The sequence below is a fragment of the Podarcis cretensis genome (assembly GCF_951804945.1).
Source record: "Podarcis cretensis genome assembly, chromosome: 6".
NCBI classification, from domain to species: domain Eukaryota; kingdom Metazoa; phylum Chordata; class Lepidosauria; order Squamata; family Lacertidae; genus Podarcis; species Podarcis cretensis.
Window position 1 is genome coordinate 30599404 of NC_137175.1, and position 24998 is coordinate 30624401.

At 42.8% G+C, this 24998-nt stretch overlaps 2 protein-coding genes across 2 annotated transcripts in view; one reads left to right on the forward strand and one right to left on the reverse strand.

Annotated features, from left to right (window-relative positions):
• Positions 1-24998, forward strand: part of NECAB3 (N-terminal EF-hand calcium binding protein 3) — an 83212-nt gene that overhangs the window by 36008 nt on the left and 22206 nt on the right. The window contains exons 4-5 of the mRNA XM_079979793.1: positions 9488-9513; positions 10470-10567. Of these exons, the coding sequence (XP_079835919.1) occupies positions 9488-9513; positions 10470-10567 (124 nt within the window). The remainder of the gene's footprint in view (positions 1-9487; positions 9514-10469; positions 10568-24998) is intronic.
• Positions 20048-23266, reverse strand: ACTL10 (actin like 10). The gene is made up of 2 exons (XM_079979761.1): positions 23095-23266; positions 20048-21461 (listed from the first exon to the last, which is right to left on the reverse strand). Exon 2 carries the CDS (start codon positions 21369-21371, stop codon positions 20253-20255), a length of 1119 nt encoding a protein of 372 aa, XP_079835887.1. The 5' UTR covers positions 21372-21461; positions 23095-23266; the 3' UTR covers positions 20048-20252.

Consider the following 24998-nt stretch of genomic DNA (forward strand, 5'->3'; position numbering starts at 1 on the left):
AATTAAAATGCATTAGACTGAATGTACCCAGAGGTCCCCTTGGCTCTCATCTCATCCTAAATGCCTCACCCTGATGCAAGTTGTCTTTAGTGAAATGGGTTTTTCATTTATTTATTTTTAAAGCTTACAGTTAACCAGGGGCAAAAATAGAATGAGTATATACACCGGGAGCAGCAATGCTTTTCTTTTTTCTTTTGCACTGTAAATTTTTTTAAAGCACAAATACAACATAGAACAGATATAATCAAAATAGGTGGGCAGCTACCACCAATATATGGAGTTACATACAAGTCAGTTACATCAGTCATACAGCATGAGACATTATTGTACTATAGGAGACCCAACAGGCTGAGAGTTAACAGAAGAAATGAAAACAAACCAATTGGTCTCAAACATATGATTAGTAGATTCACCTCTAGCCACTCTACATGTTTCCATGAGCTTATCTGCTATTGCTAGGGGCCATGCCTATCGCACCAGTTTTGTATGTTACAGCCATTCCCATCCTGCAGTGATGCTTTTCTTAAACCAATTTCAGCTCCCCTCCCCACCCTTTGTTGCCTGACAAAACTACAAAGAAACGTGCATGCGGGCTTTAACCTCTGCATTCGTGTGTCCCACACCTCCCATCATCTCATCATCTGCCAAGCAGTTTCTCTCATGCTAGCATTGGCATATTTCAAAAAGTAAAATTCCTGACACCCTAACCCCACTGATTTTTACACCTGGAAACCAGGACATGTCAGGAATTTTCCTGATGTATGGCAAGCCTATCCCATACTGTTGTTTGCAGCAGGCAAAACACCAGAATCTGAGTCATGCAGAGGTTAGCAGCAAAGCAACCCATCTGCAGGACAACCCGTGCTTCTCTCATCCATATGCTTCTCAATGTATGCTGTTAGCAAGCTGGTAAACAGGAAGTCTCTGACCCTTGTGGTCTCGGGGACAAGGAGGTGCTCACATTCAGCATTAAAGCAGCCATCTGTCTTCAGCTTCTTGATCTGAGTCTCACTGGCTGCTGTAATATAACAGCAACCAGTTCTGCCTTTGGGTGTTTATTGCACCCAGAAGCCTGAGAGGAACGAGCCTCTTGATTCTGGCCTCCACATGTTCAAGACACATTAGGAATTAGCCCATTTGCGTCAACTGGCTTGGGGTTGAGATTGCTGCTGCACAGAGCAGGAGCTTTGCTGGCTCTTTATAGATGACGGTAATGAATGCGTACAAGCTCCAATGCTTGCAGTTTAAACTGGGGAAGGAGAATCTTCTGCTTTCAGCTTAGGAAGGTTTCTGAGTAGCTCTCTCTTAAATAAGCACTGGGAAATGAAGTGGTCCTTCGTCACAACAGCATAATATAACCAGGGCTTTGCCTCAAAATCGGTGATTGTAAAAAGTTGCCTTATTCTGAGTCACACCACTGATCCATCTAGATTAATACTGTCTATAGCGGCTGGCAGCAGCTCTCTACAGAGTTTCACAGAAATGTCATTTTCAATCCTAACTGGAGATCCAATGAGTGAAGCTAAGACTTTCCACTTGCAAAACTGATGCCCTACCACTGAGATGCCCCCTCTCCCCTCTGCCAAGGGACACCACTGGAATATGTGGAACAACCATAGCATACTGTAGATTATTTTTCAGTGTTCTTTATTATTTAAATTGTGTTTCTGGGTTGAATTCCACTTAACGCTGCTTATTGTGGCAATCTGCCCCATGACCTTCAGACACAGGGTGGGAGATAAATTTTTAAATGAATACATAAATTGCTAATTGAAGGAATATTAAGAAAACAATTAAATGCATGTGTTGTAGATTAAAACAATTAAATGCATGTATTTACATATGAGGAGAGGGGAAAGCTATGGGGGAAGCCTATGTTGTCATTACATGATGCAAGTGTTGCAAACAAGTATCAGGGTAGAAAGTGAATTCCTTATTCTAGTCTGCATAGAGGGAAATGCCCTTTTTAAAAAGATGGCACTTGCCATCTGCAGCTTGTATAAGTTTACAGTTTGTTTGCAAGCCACTGCACAGAATTTTAAGTGGGAAAGTGGCATATGAACATTTGAAAGAAAAGCAGTTTTTAAATGTTTTTAAATTTGCTGGCTGAGGGATCCAGGGCCTCTTTTTCTTCTTTCAGAATGGATTAATTCCTTAACCTAGCACTGATTTATCACCTAGATGTGGCATCCCTGAATGGGTGCCTGCGGCCATGTGCTGAGTGCCTATCTCACATGTCAGGAGTAGCACATCTTGTCTTTTGGGATTAATTCATAAAAGGTTTTCAAGCCAGAGGTCATGTAGGTATAAAGCCTGGCCATTCCCCTGTTAGAAATTCAGCACTCAAAATAGCAAGCATTCTTCAAAAGTTCAGTTTAACTAGGCAAAAATGAGCTCTCCAGTGGTTTCCAAAATATAAAGGAAATTATTCCTTCCTAGATACCCCATGTAGATAATGTACTCCATCATGACAGGTTTCCTACATATAACATCACTCTTCATAACCCTTTCCAATTTTCAAGGGATGCCTGCAATAAGCTCAAGGGGACAGTGGTGGACCTACATTTTGGGGCCCCTTCGCAACCAGCAACGAGGTCTGGGTAACCACTGTTATCTTCTTCAAGAGGGTTGTTCCATGACAGATCACCATATCTCTATACCATCTGTGCTACTGAATCTATAACTCTGGGGTTGTTGTGATATATAGAATAAAAAAAAAACAACTAATTTGAGTCGTGCCACTCAAATAGGGTCTACCAGACCCTTAAAAAAAAAAAAGCAATGTGGACTAAAATTGCTTCTGGGGACTCTCTGGGATTAGGGACCCTGAAGCTGAAGCTTCATCCATTTCATAGCAGATTCACCCTGCATGGGGATGTGCAGATCTCTGAACAACTTAAAGATGTATGGTTCGGTTATTCATTGTCCTTGAACAAACACCCATTGTGAAAAGAAGAGGGGAGGACAGAGGGGCAAGAGGAGAAGCGGTACAACAATATAGTCCTCATACCCTATAAAGTGGTACTTTGGCTGTTGAACTTAATCTGTTCTGGGAGTCTGTTCAACTCCCGGAACGGTTCAAAAACCAAAGTGTGGCTTCCAGTTGGCTGCAGGAGCTTCCTGCACTCAATTAGAAGCCGTGGAAGCCAGCAGGATGTTCCAAAAATCATTCACAAACCGGAACACTCACTTCTGGGTTTGCAGCGTTCGGGAGCCAAAACGTCTGAGTACCAAGGCGTTTGACAACCAAAGTACGACTGTATACTAATAGCAAACTCGGTTCTCTGAGTGTGGATCCTTATGTAGCCCAAACAGCACCATCTGCGCACAAGAGGAAGGAATCAGCAAGCTTGGGGGAAAACCCAGTTCTGTGAAAGTACAATTTTAAAAATTGGGGGATTGGGGGGGAGGGGGAGAGGAGACGACTGAGGGGCATGGAATAGCCTAATGAGAACAAAGCCTGTTTAGTGGCTAAGGAATGCTGCCTAGGGGCCTAGGGGCACGGGCAGGCTGCAAAAGTAGCAGGGAGGCAGAATGGAATGGCATATCCTGGAAGGGGGCATGGATGGGACCCTGTACATTTCATAGACCTCTTCACTGGAGTGCCATGGTCCCAGAGAAAGCAAAAGACACCCTGTATGCAGAGAAAGAGAGTGACAGAGGAACTGGTGGGAAGTAGAATGTTGCGGTAGGAGAAATACCTGTCACAATACAGATCTAAATTTAGTCAGAATAACAGTACCTAGGACTGCTCTTTCGTAAGTGATTAGGAAGTGGAAGCAGCCGTCTCTTGCAGTACATCCTCTGAGAGCATGGAGATGGGGAGGTACAAACAGCACACAATGTTTCGTGCATATTTGAGAGCTGGGTTTTTTATCCCCACCCCCTGCTGTCAATGGCACCAAGAGCCGTGGGAATAATGCGCTTTACCTTCTGAAATATCACACCTTGGGCACTAGGGGGGCTTCACTTCCCTTAACGATGCCTCAACCCAGGCCTGAAGCAATTTCCCTGAAGTGATTAAATTAACCTCGATTAATCTCAGGCAACAAAAGGTACAGTACTCTGAAAGGTAATTGAAGGTGCCTGAAGAATATAGAGGTGGTGTGGTGAGATGGCTGGCTCCGGAGGGAGTCGCCGAAGGAAATCCAAGGAAGAAGAGAGCTTGGAATTGTATTTGTGCAATGAAGATCATTCCTAATGAGTTTCTCAAGCTGGCAGGCTGCTGATTTCCTAGAATGGAACGTTAACATGTCTGAGTGACTTTTCACTGCCCTTGCCTGATGTGAAGAAAGGGCTGCACAAATGAGAATAAAAAGCATCTCTTCTGGATAAGTTATCTGATGCTGACACTGTAAGAGAGGCAATCTTCACAATCAGATTGGGCAAGGAAATTGATTTGGTCAGGTCCAGCATGATTTATCTCCTGTGTATGAACACAGAGGCTAGGTTGCTTGTGAGGACAAGCCACTATATAATACCTTGCTTGCGCGATTTACAGTGTCTGCCAATTTGCTACTGGTGCAAGTTAAAGCTGCTGGTGCAAACAACTTCTTCTTCTTCTTCTTCTTCTTCTTCTTCTTCTTCTTCTTCTTCTTCTTTTTATTCATACCCCACCTTTTCCCCTTGCAGGACTCAAGGTGGCTTACAGATAAAAACAAGAATCGCTAAAAATATAGAAAAACAACAACCATTAAAACAATTAAACATTAAGAGAATCAAAACTATATACATGTACAAAATGTGTTTAAAACCAGATGGAAAGGAGAAATAGAGCTGGGTGTCATCTGCATACTGGTGACACCAGACCCAAAATTCTGGACAACCTCTCCCCGGAGTTTCAAGTCCCATCCCAGCAAGGTGGCCCAGAAGGATGCTATGGTTGATGGTATCAAAAGCATGTATTTTATGTACCGGTATTTGGGCTTTTAACTGTTTTTAATTATCTTAAATCACCTTGAAATGGTAGCTTCGAAGGCAATTAGTTAATTGAAATACCCATAATAAAAGGAGAGGGTATCCATTCTCCTGCTGGGAGGTGAAGATGGTTGGATTTTGTCCTATATACTTAGTACTCATTCACACCAGGGTTTTGGTGTGTGTTTGTGGCTTTTAGACTGTGATCACAAAAGCTCAGAACACATACCTGCAGTTACACTCGGGGCTGCCTCTTGTGTTTGTTTACTTAAATATTTATATCCCATCTTTTGGCCTTGAAGTTTACAAGGTAGAGAAGAACAAGAGTTTTAAAAAAACCCATCAATTAAGGGTTTAGAACATTCCTCAGTGTGGATTGCCTGTAGCCACCATGCTAGCAGTAAGCCAGGTCGGGCACTTCACTGGCTGAGGTGTCCAAGGGGCTCAGAAGGACTCCTTTACTGGCCTGACTCAGCTGTGCCACTGCTCCCTCCTAGCCCTATGAAGTCTAGATCCAAAGCAGGGGTATTTCATTTCGGGGAAAGCAAGATGGCAGGTAGCCACAGTGGATGGGAGGTTAGCTTTTAACAGGAGCCCTGCATTAAAATACCTCCCTGCTTCCATGGCGGCAGCAGCAGAGATGGTGGTGGGTGGGAATACTCTGTTGGCACGTTGGCGTGTATGTTCATTAGCAGGTTGTGGCATCATACTGAAGGCCTCCTGAAGGCTGGTGCTGACCCACCTCTCAAGGAAAGTATGACTAGTACCAACACTGTATTCTTTGAGTGCATTGGTTTCATTCTTCCTTAATTTATTGCGTTGCTGGTTACGCTGCATAACTGTATCTGCAGATTTTTTTAAAGTTTTCCACACTGCCCTGAAATCCATGTTTGAACAAAGGGCAGTTTGTACATTTTAAAACGAACTAAATAAAAATGAGAAACAATTAATACAAAAAGCAATAGAATGGTTATAATGAAAGGCAGTGCAGGGAACAGCAAAACCATCGTATGCAGGCAACACATAAAACAAGGGTGCTGGCAGGGGAATAGCAGTAAGAACACAGGTACAGCAATGTCTCTCCTCCCCCCTTCAGGTTTTGTAGAAATGAAATGCCTCTAGCAAGCCAATCTGGGCCTGGAAGAACTTTTAAATATTTTGTTTTGCTTTATTTGTTTTACTGAATTTCTCAGATTTCACACAAGTACCATATATCAGGCGCTTTTCGCAGTGGAGTTCCCTTACACCATTTACAACAAATAGGGCCACAGGAGAAGTGTATCCACCAGTTTATATTTCTTTAATAAAAGATTATTTGAGCAATTGAGGCTGATTGCTCCTTCGTGGCTTGTAAGTAGATCTCATTAAAACAGGCTGCAATCCAGAGGCGATTTTAGGGTCGCACAACTGGTTCGGCCACAATGCAGGAGGAGCCACAACAATGCTATAGAACAGAGCACAAGAGATGAAGGAGCAAAGTGTAGTATCACACAGGGTGCCTCCAAAACCCAAACTTTGCCACTGCTGCAATCCTATGCATATTTACCTGGGAGTAGGCACAAATGAGCACAATGGGACTTACTCCTGAGTCAACATGCACAGGATTGAACTGTTAATGTGACTAATTTCATAGTCTCCCACACTCTTGGCCAATCTCTAGCTATGGCATCGTCTTTCCAGCACTTATGAAACACCAGGTGAGCTGTCATTTAAAGACTGAATACGATGTCTTGAAACTCTGCTAGTATAAGACATGTAATGTAATTTAAAAGTTGGATCCATAGATATTATAATACTCAGCATTTTGTTGATTGCTCTTACCATAGTAGATCATGAATAGTCAAATGCTGTGTTGCTGAAATCCTGGAACCTTTTCATGTCACAAATGTTCTGGTATCTTTTTGGTTCTGCTTGTGTTGAGCTTCCAAAGGGCATAATGCAATGACATTGGCTGCACTTAAGCATGGGACTTATCACACTAGTTTTCCTGATTAGAATACTTATGTCCTGCTCACATACTTTCAACAGGCATCTGGGTGGCCATTGTGAGAAGAGGATGCTAGACTAGATAGGACTTCCCCCCTGAACTGGTATGACTCTTCTGATGTACTTATGTCCTGTGCTAGGAATAGTGTCTTCTAAAAAAACAAACTGTAAACCACTTTTTACATTAAACATGTTACAGAATTAGTATTAGTACTGAGAACAAAGTCAAAATGAAGTGAAAACCATATTTCTGTTTAGATTCTGTTCTGTTTTAAGTCCTGGGCAAAGACCCCTCTGCCTGGTTTTTCTCAAGGTTTGCCTGTGCGTTGAATAATTCAGCATTTTAATTATTAATTGGTTAATGTTTGTTACAAATTCAGAAGATGAAAAGGGCTAGATAAGTGCCGAGTGCAGTTGGCTCCCTAAGGGAAGTGGGTCTTATCAGGAGTGTTCAGTTTTTATATGTGGGGATTGTTCTGGTGTTTTACTATTAACTGGATGGCAGCCATCAGACACAATTTTAAGAGGAAGCCAAAAGTCTAAGGTTAAATAATAATGTGCAACGTTTTCAACAGGCATAGGATGGTCTAGGCAAAGAATGGCTCCAGCAGTGCAAATGGTGGGGGAAGTAAATAACCTGCTCCAGTAAATAGTAATAAATTATCCCTTCCTTTCCCTGCACATGCTGTGTCCTCCCCAAATCAGCACCAGAGGGTTTGGGGAACCTCAAAGAACAGATTTAGGGGAGGAAGACGTGGGGGGAGAGGAGTTCTGTTGTGCAGGCAGAAATCCTTGCACTCATTCTGATTTGTTTGCAGGGAGATTGGGTGACATTGGCTATTTCATACCCTCCAAGTGTCCCTATTTTCCAGTGACAGTCCTGGAATTACAAAAGTCACCCCAGCTTCTGATTTGATCCTGGAATGTCCCTATTTCCTTTGCTAGTGCTGCCACCACCAAGCTTGGGGAGGAGGATGAGCCAGCACTTGCCCTCAGTGATGGCAGATGTGGCTGCTGCAGCTGCTGCAAGGGAGCATACCTTTGCCTCTCCACGGTCTCTCCATGACCACCATTGCAAGCCTCCCTCCCTCTCTTGGGCAGCTCAGAGCAGCTGCTGGAGAGCAGGTGAGGTGGAGGAGAGGCTGTTGCAGCCAAGGCCCAGACCCATGTGACTCTGAGGGGCAGGTAGAGGACAGGGCTGCCCTGGGTAGGAGGAAAGGGAGAGCAGAGCAGAGCGCAGGGAGTCTTGATTTTTTTTTTAATGCTTCTTGCATCCACATCTATTCTTGCCACTTTCTATAATTTATTTATTAGTGCGTATTTTTTAAAAATCTACCAACTAATAAAATAAAATAAAATAGTCCCTATTTGCATCTGAGGAATTTTGGAGGCTATGCTATTTAATGAGCACTTACAGTGGTATCTTGGGTTTACTTAATTCGTTCCGGAGGTCCATTCTTAACCTGAAACTGTTCTTAACCTGAAGCACACTTTAGCTAATGGGGCCTCCTGCTGTTGCCGCGCTGCCGGACCACAATTTCTGTTCTCATCCTGAAGCAAAGTTCTTAACCCGAGGTACTATTTCTGGGTTAGCGGAGTCTGAAACCTGAAGCCTCTGTAACCTGAAGCGTATGTAACCCAAGGTACCACTGTGCTCTTATTAGTTTGAAGGGAGGCTACACATTGGGGAGGCTAGAATTCCCTGGGAAGATGGATTGACTGTTACACCACTCTGGAAACTGTAGCTCTGTGAGAGGACGGGGGGGGGGGCTCTTAACAACTCTGTGCACCCTTAACAAACTACAGTTCCCAGGATTCTTGGGTGTGGGGGAGAGCCACAACTGCTTGAAGTGTTGTGACGTTGCTTAAAATGTATGCTGCAGATTATTTCAAGTGGCTTTTCTTCCCAGTTGGAAGTGCTCAGAATTGCATCCTTCATCTGTGCTCAATGTATTTTCAGTATATATCGCATAAGGGCTGCATGGAGTGGTTTTTATCATTATTGTTATTAGTACTATGCCACTGGCTGTGCAATAAAATCCCTCTATAATGTACCTTTTCGCCCTTTTCCTTAAAAAAAAAAGCTGGCTTAAGTGAGGCATCTATTTTCATTAAAAAGAAAAGGTGGCACAATGTCATTACTGAGACAGAAGGTTGAAAGCTGCGCTGTGAAAAATGTAAAATGTATGGGTGCCAGAAGCTCAGATGGGAGAGAAAAGATCGGTCACGTTGCATTGGCATATGAGAGCGCTGGAAGTCTTACCCTTTACAAAGCGGTCCTGTTGTGGAGGACTGCTGTGTGACCAAAGTGGGTGTGGGTGGCTTTGCCCCCATTTTTACCCCTGTCCTGTTGCAGGCAACAACCTGTTTAGTGCAAATATCTGAATGTGCGAACTGCCAGAGAGGAGAGTGTGGCCTCTTTGGTCCTCCTCTGCCGCCCTGTTGTGAGCTGAGACATGGCTTCGCTTAGAGTGCTGTCTGAAAATATGGTTCCTCTTTCATCCGATTCCAGCACCTGTTTCTCTTCTAAGGTTTAGACCCATCATCTCATCTGAGTTTCTTTTTTTCTCTCGGTCTCTTGCAGCAATTTAGAGACGGAGAAGTTCTGCGGTAAGTAGGCCATTTACTTCCTTGCTATGAAAAATGTACTTCTAGGCATGTTATTCAGTAAGTGCCCACAAAGCATGTGGCTTTTGCTCCTCTGTTGAAGTTTATTCCCTGACTACCCCCCAAGATGGGGCACTAGACAAAAAGGAGGTTTCCTGGTGATAGAATACTCCGTACTTCAGGGAAGAGAAGAGATACCGTATTTTTCGCTCTAAAAGATGCACCAGACCATGAGACGCACCTAGTTTTTGGAAGAGGAAAACAAGAAAAAAATATTCTGAATTCCAGCAGCGGTCCCGCTGGCTGTCCTGGCTTTCGGCTTAGCCGTGCACAGCCTCTCCCTGGCAGGGGATGAAGGCTCCCTTTGCCCAGGAGAGGCTGCACACGGCTAAGGCTCCCCCAAGAGCCGCGCTCCCTTTAAAGAGCGCGTGGAGTGTGTGTGCGGCTCTTCGGGGCTTTTCCCCGAGGGAGAAGGGCCGCCCTCCTTGGGGAAAAGCCGCTCTTTAAAGGGAACAATGAGCAGAGCCTCCCACCTGCATTCACTTCCAAAGACGCGCACACATTTCCTTTTACTTTTTAGGAGGGGAAAAGTGTGTCTTATAGAGCGAAAAATATGGTGCTTTGGGGGAGAGATGTAGCTGAGCAGTAGCGCATCTTCCTTGCATGCTGAGGGACCCGGGTTCAATCCACAGCATCTCCAGATATACCTGAGAGACAGCCTCCCTGAATGTGTGGGAAGCTGCTGCCAGTCCGTGTAGACCATACTGAGCTAGATGTCTGGCTCAGTAGAAGGCAGCTTCCTGTGTTCCTATGTACTCTATGATACTACTAGCCACTCCCCCCAGCGATGACAACACAGATGTAAATATTAGTAGAGGCAACATTTCTTTAAAAAGCAGGTGTGGGACAAAACTGGCATGCCATTTTGAAATCTTCACAAGCTTTTTCTCCTACTGCAGAGTATTTCTCGGACTACCTTGGAGAATACAGGCATGTCCTGTCTGCCTTGGAGCAACTCAACACTGCTGTCCTGTCAGCCATGGATAAAACCAAACTGGTAGGTGTGCGTTCATTCTGATATGGGCATGAATGGAGCCAGTAATATATGTTTTGACACTGACAGCTTTAATTAGCCTTCAATCACTCTTTGCATCCAACTCTTTATATTGGTTCATGTGTGGATATCCCAGGATCAATAAATAGGCAATAAGTAGGCATCCAGGCAATGAGGCACATAGTGCAATTGTATTTCTGTGTGTATGGTTCTCATGGTTCTCAAGAGAAAAGCTGAAGTTTGTATTTCATAAACAAAAGTACAGATATAATGAATTCATTTTATTTTTCTCTAAACTGGAATAAGGCTTTTAGAGACAGTCCACTTGGGTCACAGTTCTTTCCAGTGCTTCTAATGTCCGACGACTTGTGAATCACTTTGCCTCATATCCAAGAGAGCCAGTGTGGTGTAGTGGTTAAGAGCGGTAGTCTTGTAATCTGGGGAACCGGGTTCGCGTCTCCGCTCCTCCACATGCAGCTGCTGGGTGACCTTGGGCCAGTCACACTTCTCTGAAGTCTCTCAGCCCCACTCACCTCACAGAGTGTTTGTTGTGGGGGAGGAAGGGAAAGGAGAATGTTAGCTGCTTTGAGACTCCTTAAAGGGAGTGAAAGGCGGGATATCAAATCCAAACTCTTCTTCTTCTTCTTTATATCCAGTAGAAAAACTTTCTAGGCTTGATAGAGTGTTTGTGAATAGAGTTGCCAGTTTACAATCTGAACTTTTTCTACACACCTTTAAAAGTTCCGCATCTGAGTTCTGCATCTGTAGCTGCAATCCTAAACACACTTACTAGGGCATAAGTTCCACTGAATAGAGTGGGACTTGCATCCGATGTGTATAGGAATGCACTGCAGGAGAACAGGTGCAGTCATACTGAAATATACTCAGAGTCACAAAGTGATTTCATGCTCTTTATTCAGCTCATAGTGGTGAGGAGGAATGAATGAAAGTCCCCTCAAAGTATTATATACATTATTTACACAATGGGCTGCACATGATTGGCTAATTCTGGAATTCTACTGTAAGCCAATCAGGTTGTGGATTCACTTCTATCTGGAGCATGATTGGGTGGTTCCTGCCAACCAGTCATACTGCTGCATTGTTCTAGGACCAATCAGACTGCTGCATTTTGGATCCTGTTGTTCTAGGACCAATCAGACTGCTGCATTTTGGATCCTGTTGTTCTAGGACCAATCAGACTGCTGCATTCTGAATCCTATTGTTCTAAGACCAATCAGACTGCTGCATTTTGGATCCTATTGTTCTAGGACCAATCAGACTGCTGCAGTTTGGATCCTATTCAACTCAGTACATAACACATACCTTCTCCTGCTCTGTTCCTCCATCATTCCTGTCTCCCATCCACTCCCACTCCCAATTTTGCTTTGCAACATTATCAACATCTGTGACACCAAGCCATCTGATCTTTTCTCATCCTATGTTTCACATACCCTGGAAGCATTGTAACTGGGTTCATTTGTTTGTGACATCTCATTATTTATATGATAGTATCACTGTTTTTTCCCCAGTGGTTAATATTATTATGAATAACAATCTTGATTGTTCTCAGCAATGAATTCAGAAGTTGTTGCCTCCTAAGAAATAATGGCTGTAGTCAGACTCCACAAATCCAAAGTGATTTGCTGGGGGGGGGGGGAGTCACTAATTCCATAAGGATAAAAAAAATCTGAGTTGAGAATCTGTTTTTCAGGGATAATCTGTGAGTGCAAGATGGGCATCTATTTAACTGAATATGCTCCTAGCAGAGAATTAATTGCTGAGCTTAACTGTACAGCATTTGTTTCTTTTTGCAAATTCCATTTCTGTAGCTAAAAGGCAGAAAGTCTTACCAAAACCTGTGAACCCTCTTAAAACCTTCTGCCAGAGTATTATGTTTGCAGTTGAGTGCCCTCCATGTTAAACTCGATGTGTGAGAGAAAATCTTAGAGAATAATGAACGAGAAAACTTTCTGGGAATAGGTTTTTTTTCTGTCTTAAATGTGCAAAACCATTTCATTTTTGTGCCTAAATGCTTTCTCTCATTTAGGCTGAGGGGAAATCGCAGAGACTTGGCCTTTCAGGTGAAATGTCAGGTGCACCTGTGCCTATGCATGCATGTGAAAATATTTCTGGGTCTTTCAAGGTCGATATTTAATGGTTGGAGAAGATTCATATGGTATTCCTTACCCTCAAGCATTATGTCAGCTGTAAAAAAAAGAAAAGAAAAAGACTGTGATTGGGTGTACACACACCTGTTTACTCTGCATTCAGTGTGCTGCCATCACGGGTTTACCAAGAAGTGTACACAAGATATTAGCCACAATTCATATCTGCCCTGAAATAATGTGCATTGATGCATTTTTCCCCCAAACCAGCTTTGCTCTGAATTGAGATAATGAACAAACTAGCTGTGCTTCAAGCCAGTAATGTCAACAGAGCCTGAAACAGCAAATAATTTTTGCCATTTATATTATTTTTTTCCTGGGTGAAAATGAGGTTTTAAGTAGACCTGAAATATTTCCTAAAACTAGGGTGGATTTAACCGAGGACCGTGTTCTTTGTGAAGGGCAGAGGTGTTGCCAACTGTTCTTTTCCTCAGAGGGCTTCTGCACTATTGTTTGCAATGCAGAAGTTCAGTTCATTGGACTTTTCATATCACCTCATCCCTATTCTAGAACAACGCTTTACCTGCTAAATTTTTGCCTGTTAAAAGTCTGGGACGGAGGGAGAGATTACAGGAACAGAACTGGCAGAGCTGACCCTCCACAGAGACTTTTTGGAGAAAAGAGACTGGAAAATTTCCTTCCATGATCTTAATGTATGAGCTACATACATGCTTGGCTATGTACTCTTTAAGGAGATGGGTGTCAAAAAAATTAAATCATCTCAGAAAATTAAAAGAAAGTTCCTTAGTTGCTATAAAAAAGCCCAAATGTTTAGACCAGAAGGTTGCCAATTAAATGAAAGATTCAAAATAGGGCTGCTGACTTTTCTTCTAGAAGAGGTTGTTTAACAGCAGGATGACGGGCAAAAATTCAACAGGTGCAGCCCTCCCAGTATGGAGGTGCTTTATCTGGGAAAGTAGTAATAGGCTAAGGTAGCATCAGCTTCTGCTTGCCTCAGCAGGAGTCTCAGTAGGCAGAGGAAGAGGAGAAAACGCATCTCATTATGCCAAGCTGTATGGTTGCAAAGGTTGCTCAATGTGAAAAGCTCCCAGCGCTGATGGAGAAGGAAGGAGAGACATTTGGATCCTGGAAGGATTCCATCCTGGAGAGAAAATGGCATGGGCTCAACAATGCAACAGCAGATCAATAATGTATGCTGCTAAAGGTCCCAAATGGGGAGGCATTATATTAGGCTGTCACGCAGGCGTCCTTCTTCAGGTGGTCCTAAAGGTAAAGGTAAAGGTACCCCTGCCCGTACGGGCCAGTCTTGACAGACTCTGGGGTTGTGTGCCCATCTCACTTAAGAGGCCAGGGGCCAGCGCTGTCCGGAGACACTTCCGGGTCACGTGGCCAGCGTGACATCGCTGCTCTGGCCAGAGCCAGAGCCAGAGCCGCACACGGAAACGCCGTTTACCTTCCCGCTGGTAAGCGGTCCCTATTTATCTACTTGCACCCGGAGGTGCTTTCGAACTGCTAGGTTGGCAGGCGCTGGGACCGAGCAGCGGGAGCGCACCCCGCCGCAGGGATTCGAACCGCCGACCTTTCGATCGGCAAGCCCTAGGCGCTGAGGCTTTAACCCACAGCGCCACCACTCTAGGTGGTCCTAGAGTCCTCTAAAGTGATGCATCTCAGATGGATTTTACCTGAGTTCCCTTCTATTTGTCAAAAGGGAGTTAATCCCTTCTATTTGTCAAAAGGGAGTTAATCCAAACCTTATTCGATATCCTGTGTATTTAAGGAAGGGCTCTAGCTCAGTGGGTGAGCACCTGCCTTGCACCCAGAAAGTCCCAGGTTCAGTCCCTGGTGTCACCAGGTACAGCTGAGAAAGCCTCACAGCCTGAAATCTCAGAGAGCCACTGCCAGGCTGTGTAAACAATACAGAAATAGATGGACTATTGGTCTGGCTCTGTCCATCCCTTTCTTTTTTCCCCAGTTTTCTTTTTAAATTTTTTTTTTTATTCAAAGTTATAACAAAACATATTTTCCAAAAACATATCCTTATTCCCTCCCCATTTTTCCTCCCCCCTCCCCCCACAAAACCCACCCCCCGACTTCCCTCAGTTCCAGTCTTTGGTTTCTCCAATAATGCTATTTTCTGCATGTTACAGAGTTGTATAGATCCTCCAACTGTTTAGCTAATTATTATCGGTAAAAAAGAAAAATTGTGGATGTTTATTCAAAACCTGCCAAGGAGTCCAGTTCGCTTTGTTGCGTCTTCAAATACTTTGTGAAAGGTTCCCATTCATCCTTAAAGTCACAGTTATCCTTGTCCCGTAGCTTATGAGTCAATTTTGCCAGTTCTGCATAATCCATCAATTTTTCTTGCCATAATTCTTTAGTTGGGATTTCTTCAGTCTTCCATCCTTGTGCTATCAGAACTCTCGCGGCCGTTGTCGCATACATGAAGATGTTTTTCAACTTTTTTGGCAGGTCTTTCCCTACGATCCCCAACAAAAATGCCTCGGGTTTTTAAACAAATGTTAGATGGAACATTTTCTTCAGTTCATTGTATATCATTTCCCAAAAATTTTTAATTACCTTACAATCCCACCACATATGATAAAATATTCCCTCCTTTTCCTTACACTTCCAACATATGTTTGAACTAGTTTTGTACATTTTCCCTAACTGCACTGGTGTTGTGTACCATCTGTACATCATCTTCATGTAATTCTCCTTCAATAGGGAACAGTCTGTAAATTTTAAGTCAGTTTTCCATAATTTAACCCAATCCTCCATCATGATGTTGCGACCTACATCTTATGCCCATTTAATCATAACTGATTTTACCTCTTCATCTTTCGTCTCCCATTCTAATAGTATGCTATATGCGGCCTTCAGTAGTTTCACTTTCCCTTCAATCACTTCCGTTTGAAACCTAGATCTAGTATAACTAAATCCTTTCTTACAGTCTTCTTTATATGTTTCATGTAGTTGTCGATAATGCAACCAACTCTGAAAGTGGTCTTTGATCTCATCATAATCTCTTAATTTCCATTTTCCATCATGTTCCTTTAATAAATCAGCATATGTGAGCCATTTTCCTTTCTTTCCAAGTGGTTTGAGCAGTAATGCTTCATGTGTTGAAAGCCACCACGGAGTCTTTTGTTCCAATAAGTCTTTATATCTCTCCCATACTCTCATTAATGATTTCCTGATTATATGGTTGTAAAAGCTTCTATGAATCTTCCCTTTCCCGTACCATAAATATGCATCCCAACCAAATCTGTTGTCATGACCTTCTAATTCTAGTGCCTCTTGCTTGTCCAATCTCATCCAGTCCCTGATCCATACCAAACAAGCAGATTCGTAATACAATTTAAGGTCTGGGAGGGCAAACCCGCCTCTATCTTTTACATCTGTATTTTATGTTTTATCCTTGGCCTTTTGCCCCCCCAGATAAATCTTAAAATCTCTTTCTGCCATTTTTTAAAACATTCATCTTTCAGGATGACTGGTATTGATTGAAAAAGAAATAGCATTTTTGGCAACACATTCATTTTAATCGCTGATATTTTTCCTAACATTGAGAGATTCATTCTGCTCCATATTTCTAAATTTCTTTTTACCTCAAGCCAAATTTTTTCATAGTTATTTTTAAATAGGTTTATATTTCTTGATGTTAACCAAATCCCTAAATATTTAACCTTTTAATGGACTTCAATCTCAATATTTTGTTCTAATTCGGTTCTTTCTTCTTCCTTCATGTTTTTAACTAATAATTTAGTTTTATTCCTATTTACGTTAAATCCTGCCACTTCCCCCAAATTCTGATTTTTTTCTATTACTTTAGGGAGTGAAGTTTTAGGTTCTTCCACTGTTATCACTAGGTCATCTGCATATGCTTTTAACTTGAATTCACTTTTCCCAGCTTTTACACCTGTAATCTCCTTATTTGCTCTTATGTTTTTGGCAAGTACTTCCAAGACCAGAATAAACAATAATGGTGATAATGGGCATCCTTGTCTTGTTCCTTTTTGGATCTTACAGTCATCCGTTATCACCTGATTTATAATTAGTTTGGCTTTTTGCTCTGAATAGATTGCTGCTATTGCTTTTAAAAACTTGGGACCACTTCTAATTTGTTCTAACAGCTTTATCATGAACTTCCAAGAAACATTATCGAAGGCTTTTTCAGCGTCTATAAACATCATTGCCACTTTCTTTTCATTTTTAGCCTCCAAATATTCTATTATATTCAAAATATTCCTTATATTCTCCTTTATTTGTCTTCCTGGTAGGAACCCGGCTTGATCTTGATGTATATATTCATTTAATATTTTTTTTAATCTGTTAGCTAGGATATTTGCAAACAATTTGTAATCATTATTTAACTAGGAAATAGGCCTATAGTTTTTAAATTGCAGCAAATCTGTGTCTTGTTTTGGAATTACTGTTATATAGGCCTGTTTCCATGTTTCTGGGATTTCGCCTGTGTTCAGTATTTCATTCATGACATCTTTCAATGGGTTCACTAATTGTTCATTTAATATCTTATAATATTTTGCCGTGAAACCATCCGGGCCTAGAGACTTGCCATTTTTAGAGCTTTTTATTGCATCAAGTATTTCTTGCATTGTTATCTGGGAGTTAAGGATGTTCCTTTGTTCTTCTTTTCAATGTCTCTCTCATATTTACATTGTTCAAGTTTCTTCACATATTGATGCGGCCACTTATGGATTATTCACTATAGCGGGGCTGTAGAAGGGTACATCACATTTAGCCAGAGGGGAGTTGAGCCGTAGGGTAAGTTGCGTCTCATGCTGCTCAAGTGATGTCAGAAGAACCCTGAGGATATGCTGCCTTGTTTGGAGAACCATCAAGGCTACTCTGAACTTCCACACCTCTCAGTGAAGCTTGAGCAAAACAACGCTAAGACCTAACAGTTCTTTATTGATTTACATGGGGCTGCTTGTCTTCCAGCAATCCATTATGTAATACAGTGCTGAGACAGCATTGATTGCTAAGCAGGAGGTTATATTTATTACCATGTTCCCAGGATTTAGAGCAACCTAGTGACTTCTAGATGTTTTGGACTACAACTCCCACGAGTCCCTGCTAGCCATCTGGTTGGCAAAGGCTGATATGGAGCAATACCATCCAGACAAGCTTTGTTAGGGGGAAATGGAAGGCCTAACTTGATGTGAGCCATGACTGGGTCTCCCAGTATCTTTTTTCTTTTTCTTTTTTTGGAAGGTCGATCAAAACACCTAACAGAGTGTCTAAACTGGGAGATAGCCATTTCTCTGATCAAAATGACATGAAGCTAATAACCTTGCTGGAGATGGGAAAGAAAAGATATGAGGAACCTGTTTTTCCTTTTTCTTCTCCTGCGGATGTTTTGATTGGGGGAAATGGTGCAAGGAAAAGGGTTAGACCCCAAAGCATCAGGACTCAAATCTCATCTGCCCACCCCCATGTCTGCTTTTAAACTTTCACAAAGTTATTGGGAGATCTGAATTTCCATTTGGCCCCAAACTAACTACTTGCTTGTTTATTGAATTTTTGCCCAATCCAGCAAGTAGAGATAAATAATTCTGTGCCAATCACCCTTCCCAGAGACTTGAACAAATGAATGTTGTATTTAGCTGTTGGTGAAAATATGCCAGTACGGGGAAGAGACACAATCCCATGAGGAGAAACTTCCGCAATCGGAGGGGGAGGGGAGCTACCACATAGAAGGCGCTGAAGCCATGTACAGCTAAATCTCCATGGCAGGAGGGGGGAAATTCACACATGAAAATGGCTCTTAGTGTCTTCTCTTTGGGGTCTTCAACATTTAACAATCCTTTGTCTCTGCTCTCATGATTACAGTCCTTCTCCATAGGAACTGAAAGCATTCAAACTTAATAATACAAGTAGTATCACTGGATTCTATTTTGGACACAAATGTATTGGAGAGATAATTCAAAGTGCTCAGCAGGAGGGGAGCATGATAGATTTCTGCTGTTTCCTGTGACTCAATTCCCCTATAGTAATAGGCATGGCCCAAAGGTCACATCTAAGCAGGGAGCCTGGTATTTGAATGGGATACCCACTTCTCTGACTTGATTAAGGCATATGTGCACAAAGTGGGCCTATCTCTAATCTGACTTTATGACGACAGACGTTTTGGGTAGACTTGAAAATAGAAGTGGGGCTGAGAGACAGAAATGACTGTAGACTAATAAGGTAGAAAAGCTGAAGTGTAATAGGACCAAACTAGATGGAATGGGCACAGAAGCCTGCTTCTTTTCAGTTGCCCAACCCATTCACATATAAAATAGATGACAGCCAGTCATTCTGGGCTTGGGGCCTGCTGGGGAAATGGTAGCAATTGGGCGAGCAAGGCAAATCAGGACCATGGTCAGTTCCCAGTGGGCACTGATGGCTGAGCTTTGGAAGGAGACAATTGAGGTGACGCTGGGACCCAGATGTAAATGACATGATACTTTTTGAAATAGGAAAAGGAAGCTATGTTCTGCAAGCAGAATTCTTTGTGTGAAATATCACATTCATTATATAATTTCTGGAGAATGCTGAAGGAAGGAAGACACACCTCCATGCCCTTGCTTTTGACACTTGAGGTGTGTGTGTGTGTGTGTGTGTGTGTGTGTGTGTGTGTCCCACTTTATTTCTGTGATTCTAAGTTGGTTTAAAGTGTTTTTTGATATTGTGTTTTAATGTTGCAACCCGCCCTGGAACCTAAGTGTGAAGGGCAGGTAATGAATAAATAATAACAAATGCTAATCACACCAAGTATAATTTTTATTTATTTATTTTGTTAGCTACCTAACACAGCAGACTGTCTCTAGGTGCCTTGCAGTTATGTTTGGTCCTCAGCTATCAAGTTAGGACATCTTGTGACAGACAGATACCTTATTTTTAAAGAGCCCTCTTTCTTGCAGCTGATGGGAAAGACCATGATTCTGCAATGCAATCGCCATACAAATATAAATCTAGTAGTTACATATATAGGGAGATAATATAATAATAATATAATATAATATAATATAATATAATATAATATAATATAATATAATATAATTTTGACCGTCTCTACTATTGCAGAGGAGCACTACATTTATGTTGCATTTGAGTTAATGGTTCACTGTTTGATTTTGTTTTGCTTTCATTTCTTCATTTCTCTTAGAAAATTGGCAACAGGTATGAAGTTTTAATCACCAGATAAGCTGAATGCATAACGTGTAAAGTTGGTCATGTTGTAATGAATGATACTTCCTTTGATCTCCATTTGAGTGTAGAAATGATGGGTATCCGTGCATTTTTCTCTTCTCGTATTTCCATTGGCTAAAGAAAAACCTGTTTCCATAGAGAGTTTAGGCGCACAATCAGACCTCCATTTATTTAACTCCCATTGATTTCAAGGAGAAAGAGCTGAGAGCAGAAATCAATATGACACAAAGTGCCGAATTTTGGTTGGATACAAAATACAATCGCATTTGGAAAGCCACTGTGCTCTTGCTGTTTTCTCTCTTCCCCATTATGCTTTTGCCTTATCTTAGTTGAAGCATTTTCTTTGCCTACTTGAATTTCTCATGCACATAAGCTGCCCCATGCTCTTGATAGTCTTCTTTGTTCATCCAAAAGCCACTGAAAGAGCTGAGTGAGGCCACCAAAGAGCCCCCAAGCCATGCTGCCTTGCCTCTTGCTGGGGAAGCCAGGATTTTTATAGGGTGCCCCCTGCCATGAAGCAAGGCATGCAATTCCTTGCACATCCTCTCTGGAAAGCCAGGAAACAATGAGGAGCCTCCTGATAATACAACATTATGCATGAGCTCTCCTTGAAACTCAGCTGGAAACTTCTGCAAACTTTGGAAAGCCAAGATATGAAGTCCCGGGGAGTTCTGGCTCAACAGATGTGGCCTGAAGAGTGGCTCTGGGCAGCAAATACGTTCTTTGTCTAACTTTAACAAGTGCCCATCAGGGATCTGAACGCTCACAGGGTCCTGGCAAGCCTTGCCTTGAAGATCCCTTTCATAGTCCATGGACACATAGCAGTACTGCTTTGTAAGCCGGGCCACCAACTTTTTATCCAAGGACCCAAGAAGCTGTGGGTCATTGGAACTCTCCAGCAGCAGGGTATGCATGTGCTTGCAGAGAGCCCTCCCAGCCACGTCTAGTCGGTAGGTGCCTTCCATCCAGGTTTGCCCAGAGTGGATCGGAGTGACATGAGAAACCCCCGCCCCTGCCTCCACGCTCAGTCCAGCGACTCTACCACAGGCACAGAGAGAGAGGAATCCTGTGTTGGCCACATGTAAAGCTGGGACACCAAAGCTCTCAAAAAACACTTCTGCCATCTTCTCTCTGTTTGTAGTAGGGCAAGAGGGAGAGTCACTCATCAGCATAGGATGGTCCTCAACAGGCACTCTTAATCCACAGTAGAAGAGATGGCTCCAAAGATTCTCCATAGCCTCCCAGTCCACTATGATGCCATGCCTAACTGGATGGTCTGGGGATCTTCTGAAGCTGCCTTTGGCATGGACACCACAGGAAACAGATAGATGTTTGTCCTGAGTTATCCCCGGATCAGTGGGAGGCAAGTATGTTGTCTTCATGGAAATCCTTGGCCTTTCCTCTCCTGCAAAGCCTGATCGACTGAAGGCACTGCCATTGTCTACCACAATCGCAACTTTCCCCATAGTGTTGCACCTTTCCTCATGCCCTCTTCTGACTTTGTGGAAGTGGAATTACGTTAGCAGAATTGAAGAGGGATAAAAGCTCTTGTCACCCTGCCAAAAAACCAAAGCATAAGTAAAGAAGGATTGAGGCTGTGAATTCCCTTGGTAGTCAACTGCTGAAGTGAAAGTAGGATTCCTGTTGAGCATCAGAGTCAGGATATCTGAGCAATCTCACAACACAATTGTTGCTTACAGGAGTAAGTCCCTATGGGGTCCCTTTTGGTTGCAGCACTGCAGTCCATAGCGATCAGATAAAACATGGTGCTGCAATACACCAAGGTTTTGTGTTTCTTCATGGACTCAAAATAAATAACAAGTGACATGACCATCGTGACCGCTACTAGTGTATTGCTGTTTTTGTTAGCACCCTGAACCCTTAATACTGCATAGACAAGACTGAACAGATGTTAAGGACTTACATAGCGCTGGTATGTGCACTCAGTAGTAGAAACACAACCTGGTTTGCATGTGACACTAAGCCATGGTTTATAAACCCTGATTTAACTTAAGCACAGTTAAGCCTGATTGTCCATACCTGCACCTCAGCTTAACTTTGGTTTATGTATTAACCAAGGTTTGCAGCTGGTTTGTAAACCTTGGTTTATGTTAACCATGGCTTAGCTTAACATGGGATGCATTCCAAAGGACATGGTATCGTGTCTACTTCAGAATTCATGCTTTATTACAGATCCCCAAGTGTGCTTACATAGGAAAGTGTTGTGGAAATAAAGACACTGAGATAAAGCCTGTTGCCTGTTCATTGAATATTCATCCTGATATGTTTGCATGGAGGTTAAATGTCACTAGCAACTAGTGGCTATTATCCCATGTTTTCCATTGCACTTTTTTTGTTTTGTTTTTTGGACATTATGGCTGTTAGAAAGGTGATGGGGGGAAAGTGCTAGAATGTACAGGATAAGAAACATTTTTTGTGGATGAACAGCCCTACAAAAAGGCATAGCAGACACATGTGTGCAGTTTGTAGCTGCCCAGTATGCATTTCATGCTTCCCATAGGTCTCACATCCTGATATTCCCACTTAGATAGTAGGTACCAGCACTTTTCTTGGTTGCACTTATGGTGCATCTCCATTGGTTTTGCATGGAAAGTGGGTGCCTTCTTGGCAGGGGCGCCAACTTGCCCCACACATTGAGGGGGTGTGGTCATGTGACACTGCCCAACATGTGCTGGGTGGGGGTGGGACTTTCAGAGGACAATCTTTGTGCTTGCTAGTTCCAGCCTATGCCTGGCTCCTGGGCTGTCAGGCGGAGACTGGGGCGAGCAAAGGCAAAGATTGCCCTCGCTTGTCCTAGCCCCCACCTGGCTCCTGGGTTCCTGGGCTGTAGGGCAGAGACTGGGGTGCATAGGGGGTGGCAGGGGGTGATGGCCCCCTCAATATTGGAGGATGCATCTCCCTGCCCCCAAAATATTTGGGGAGCTGGAGCCCCTTGCATCCCATAAACCCAGCTTCCTTGCTTCTTGGGAGTTTTATTTATTTAAAATAGCTATAACTTGCCCTTTATCCTAAGATCTCATGGCAGGGAACATACATAAAACACCATCCATTTACCAAAATAATGAAGATAAAATAAACTAGAATGTCCTCATGTAGTGCCACAGCGGACGATCAATAATAACCCTTCCTGACATTGACCATTGTTGGTTAGCAGAATCAATTTCATACCTTGTCATATGTCTCCTCCTGTTTACCTTAGACTCATCTGAGCCGCCTCTGGATATTAGAAAACTTTGGCACGACAATGGGGAGGTCCTGAATGAGATGGCCAAAGAAGGGAAATGCCCAGCTTTGATGGGAATTCTTAGAACCTGCTGTGGTTTCTCTTCCTAACATGGATTTCCTTCTCTTGTGACTTCATTCGGTTCTGTTATGAGTAGTTCCATGGCAATGCAGCAGTGGGTGATCTGTGGCCCTCCAGGCGTTGCTGAGCCCCAGCTCCCATTATGCCCAGGCAACATTGCCCCATTGAAAAGTTTTTGAAGAGAGTGGGCTCTGCATTGGTGTCAAATCCCAGTAGCTCAGAGCTACTGAGGTTTCCAGGTGGTCTCTCATCCAGAGCCAAATCTGCTTAGCTTCATTTCTGAAACATCTTCATGACCTCTCAGACCATTAAAATAAACAAAAACTCCACATGATTAAAAATAAGTATAAAGCCAATAAATCCCAGCAGAATACCATAAAATGAAAATCAGTTATAAAAAATGGGGAAATAACTGGGCAATTTTACTATTATTAATTTTAAAGTCCCCGTCAGGAGCTAAAATACACGCTTCCTCAGGGAGGGCATTCCATAGATTGGGCTCTGCAATTGAAAAGGGCCCTACTCTATTTACCACCCATCTAACCTCAAAGGGCAAAGGGACTTATAGAAGAGCCTCAAAAGAAGGAAGCATGGAGGATATTTATGTTTTGTGAAGATTACAGGCTTCTTACACATGACATTTTTGCATATGTTGTTATTCAGCGACATACCTGTCACAACAATGTGTTTTATTTTCTGCACTTATCATTTTGAAATGATTTCCTTTTTAAAAGAACCACATAGACAATATAAGAACGTAAGAAGAGCCTGCTGGCTCAGGCCAATGGCCTGTTTAGTTCCATATGCTGGTCTTACAGTGGCCAACCAGATGCCTTTGGGATCCCCGCAAGCAGGACATAAATGAAGTAGCCCTCTCTTGCTCCTTGCCCCTGCCAGCTCCGGCAAATGGCGTACAGTGACGCCACCTACAGTAGCAAAGGTAATATGTAACCATCATGAATAGTAGCCACTGATAGCCTTATCCACCATGAATTTGTCAAATACCCTTTTAGCTTCTTCATATAGGAAAAACGTGTGATGATTTGCAAGACCATAAGGATTGCCTAGATGGACAAAGGCTCCACCTAGTCCCCAACAAAGGCCAGCAAGATGCTTTGGGAAGCTTTCTGGGTAGCAACCATAAATTGGTGGTACAGCAAGGGATTATCGTGCATAAGGCTCCATCCTTGGCATCTCCAGTTAAAGCCATCAAATAGCAGATGATGGGAAAGACCTCTTCTGCCTGAAACCCTGGAGAGCCACCATCAGTCAGTAGACGGTACTAGACTAGAATGACAAATAGTCTGACCTGCTATATGGCAAATTCTGTATTTCAAGCCCACAGGCCAGACATAATATAACAGGGGCACCCTGTTTTTTGTCAACAGCATCCAGAAAATCAAATATACCCCGCCTCTAACCTTGGAAGTTCTGTTTGACTATCATGGCTTACCGGTATATCCAGCAGCATGAGAATTCCCAAACTATAAAAGCCTATGGAAATGTGAATTGATGGTATCTGAGCTGAGTATGGATGTGGTTTTGGAGCACCGTGCCCCTGTAGTCCCAAGCTACATACCAATTTTTTTTCAGAATACATCGTTATTTCTCAACAAATGCTGTAATGAGTTGACAGGCCCTTCAGAGGATGAGAGGGAGGCCTGTTCTTAAAGTGTCTGCTAGGACTGGAGCTGAGAAACTCTTAATGTTTGACGTTCTTGCAGGTACTCTGTAAACAGGCATTCTGTGTATATGATTCTCCCTCCAA

What these genes read in the sequence shown, in the direction of transcription:
- ACTL10 (XM_079979761.1), bottom strand. Translation starts at nt 21,371, where the DNA reads ATGGGGAAAGTTGCGATTGTGGTAGACAATGGCAGTGCCTTCAGTCGA.